Source organism: Myotis davidii, unplaced genomic scaffold (assembly GCF_000327345.1).
Source record: "Myotis davidii unplaced genomic scaffold, ASM32734v1 scaffold586, whole genome shotgun sequence".
NCBI classification, from domain to species: Eukaryota; Metazoa; Chordata; class Mammalia; order Chiroptera; family Vespertilionidae; genus Myotis; species Myotis davidii.
Window position 1 is genome coordinate 974,248 of NW_006296809.1, and position 1,194 is coordinate 975,441.

The window sequence follows — 1,194 nt, forward strand, 5'->3', positions numbered from 1 at the left end:
GCAGCCCCCCCCCCCCCCAGGCGGCCCCTCCCACTGGCCTCCTCCTGGGGGTCCATTGTTTCCTGCGTTCCCCACGTCCCTTCCTGACATCCCTTCCTGACTTTGGTCCCCGGCAGTTGTCTCTCTTGTTCCGAGCCCGCCCTCCGGAGGGACGGACGGACGCGGGGACAGAAAGAAGGGGCCTCTCCCTCCCTCGCCCCGTGGAGCCGCGACCTACAAACCCGAGGGTATTTCTGGAAAACGGGTGGGAATTTAATTTTTAAAACGGGACCTGATTCAATTAGACAAAGAGCTTATCCGGAAAGAACCGGCTGGTGAATCTTCCAGAGACGCGTGCGCCTCTGACGACCCGGTGGGTCTCGGTTCTGTGACTCCCAGGACCCCCCCCATCTCGGGCCTGACCCCAGCGGCCCCTCGACCACTCCCCAGAGTCACCGCGGCCGGGTCAGCACTTACAGCCTGGGCACAGCCCCACCAGCTCCTTCCCTCCCTGATCCTGCGCCTGCAGCCTCCCCCTTCCTGGCCTCCACCCTCTCTCCTCCGCCGGCCCACTGCCCCCTCCCGGAGCCCATCACTTAGCGGACAGGGTCCTTCATCGCCTCCTCCTTCCCTCCCCCGGCCCGTGCACCTGGCCATCGTCTGGTGGCATTTCCTCTGCGTGCGGAGCTGGTCCCCGTGTGTCCAGGCCGAGCGGGAGCTGTGGTCAGCGCCCTGAGCGCCCGCCTGCGGGTGGACCAGACCCGGGTCTCCCTGGCAACAGGGTGTTGAGCGTCTCTCCGGGTCTGGTGCGCTGTCAGCTGGGACACGGGGACGTGCAGTGCGGGAGCAGCGCCCCAGTTCGTGCTGTGCGCTCGGGCTCGGCCGGGCTCCCGCGGGGTCCCCTCCCGTCTAGGGTGACCCCCGTCCAAAGCCCATGAGCGAGTGGGTGAAAAGCGGGGGCTGGAATGGGCGACAGCAGGACCCGGGCTCCCTCGGGGACGCTTCCCCCCTGACCCAGGAGCAGCTCAGGGGACCCGGCCACCGCCGGCCTGGAACCCCGGAGGGTCCCGGTCCCTGTGGTCTCAGCCTCCGCCCTCCCCGCAGGCTGTTCCTGGTCATCGAGTACGTCAACGGCGGGGACCTCATGTTCCACATGCAGCGGCAGCGGAAGCTCCCGGAGGAGCACGCCAGGTGGGCGGGGCCAGGGGCAGGTGG

The 1,194-nt window shown here is 68.3% G+C and overlaps 1 protein-coding gene across 1 annotated transcript in view; it reads left to right on the plus strand.

Annotated features, from left to right (window-relative positions):
• The window catches only part of PRKCZ (protein kinase C zeta), a gene marked incomplete at its 5' end in the record, with an annotated part of 67,508 nt that overhangs the window by 61,753 nt on the left and 4,561 nt on the right, over positions 1-1,194 (plus strand). The window contains one exon of the mRNA XM_015569687.1: positions 1,084-1,170. Within this exon, the coding sequence (XP_015425173.1) occupies positions 1,084-1,170 (87 nt within the window). The remainder of the gene's footprint in view (positions 1-1,083; positions 1,171-1,194) is intronic.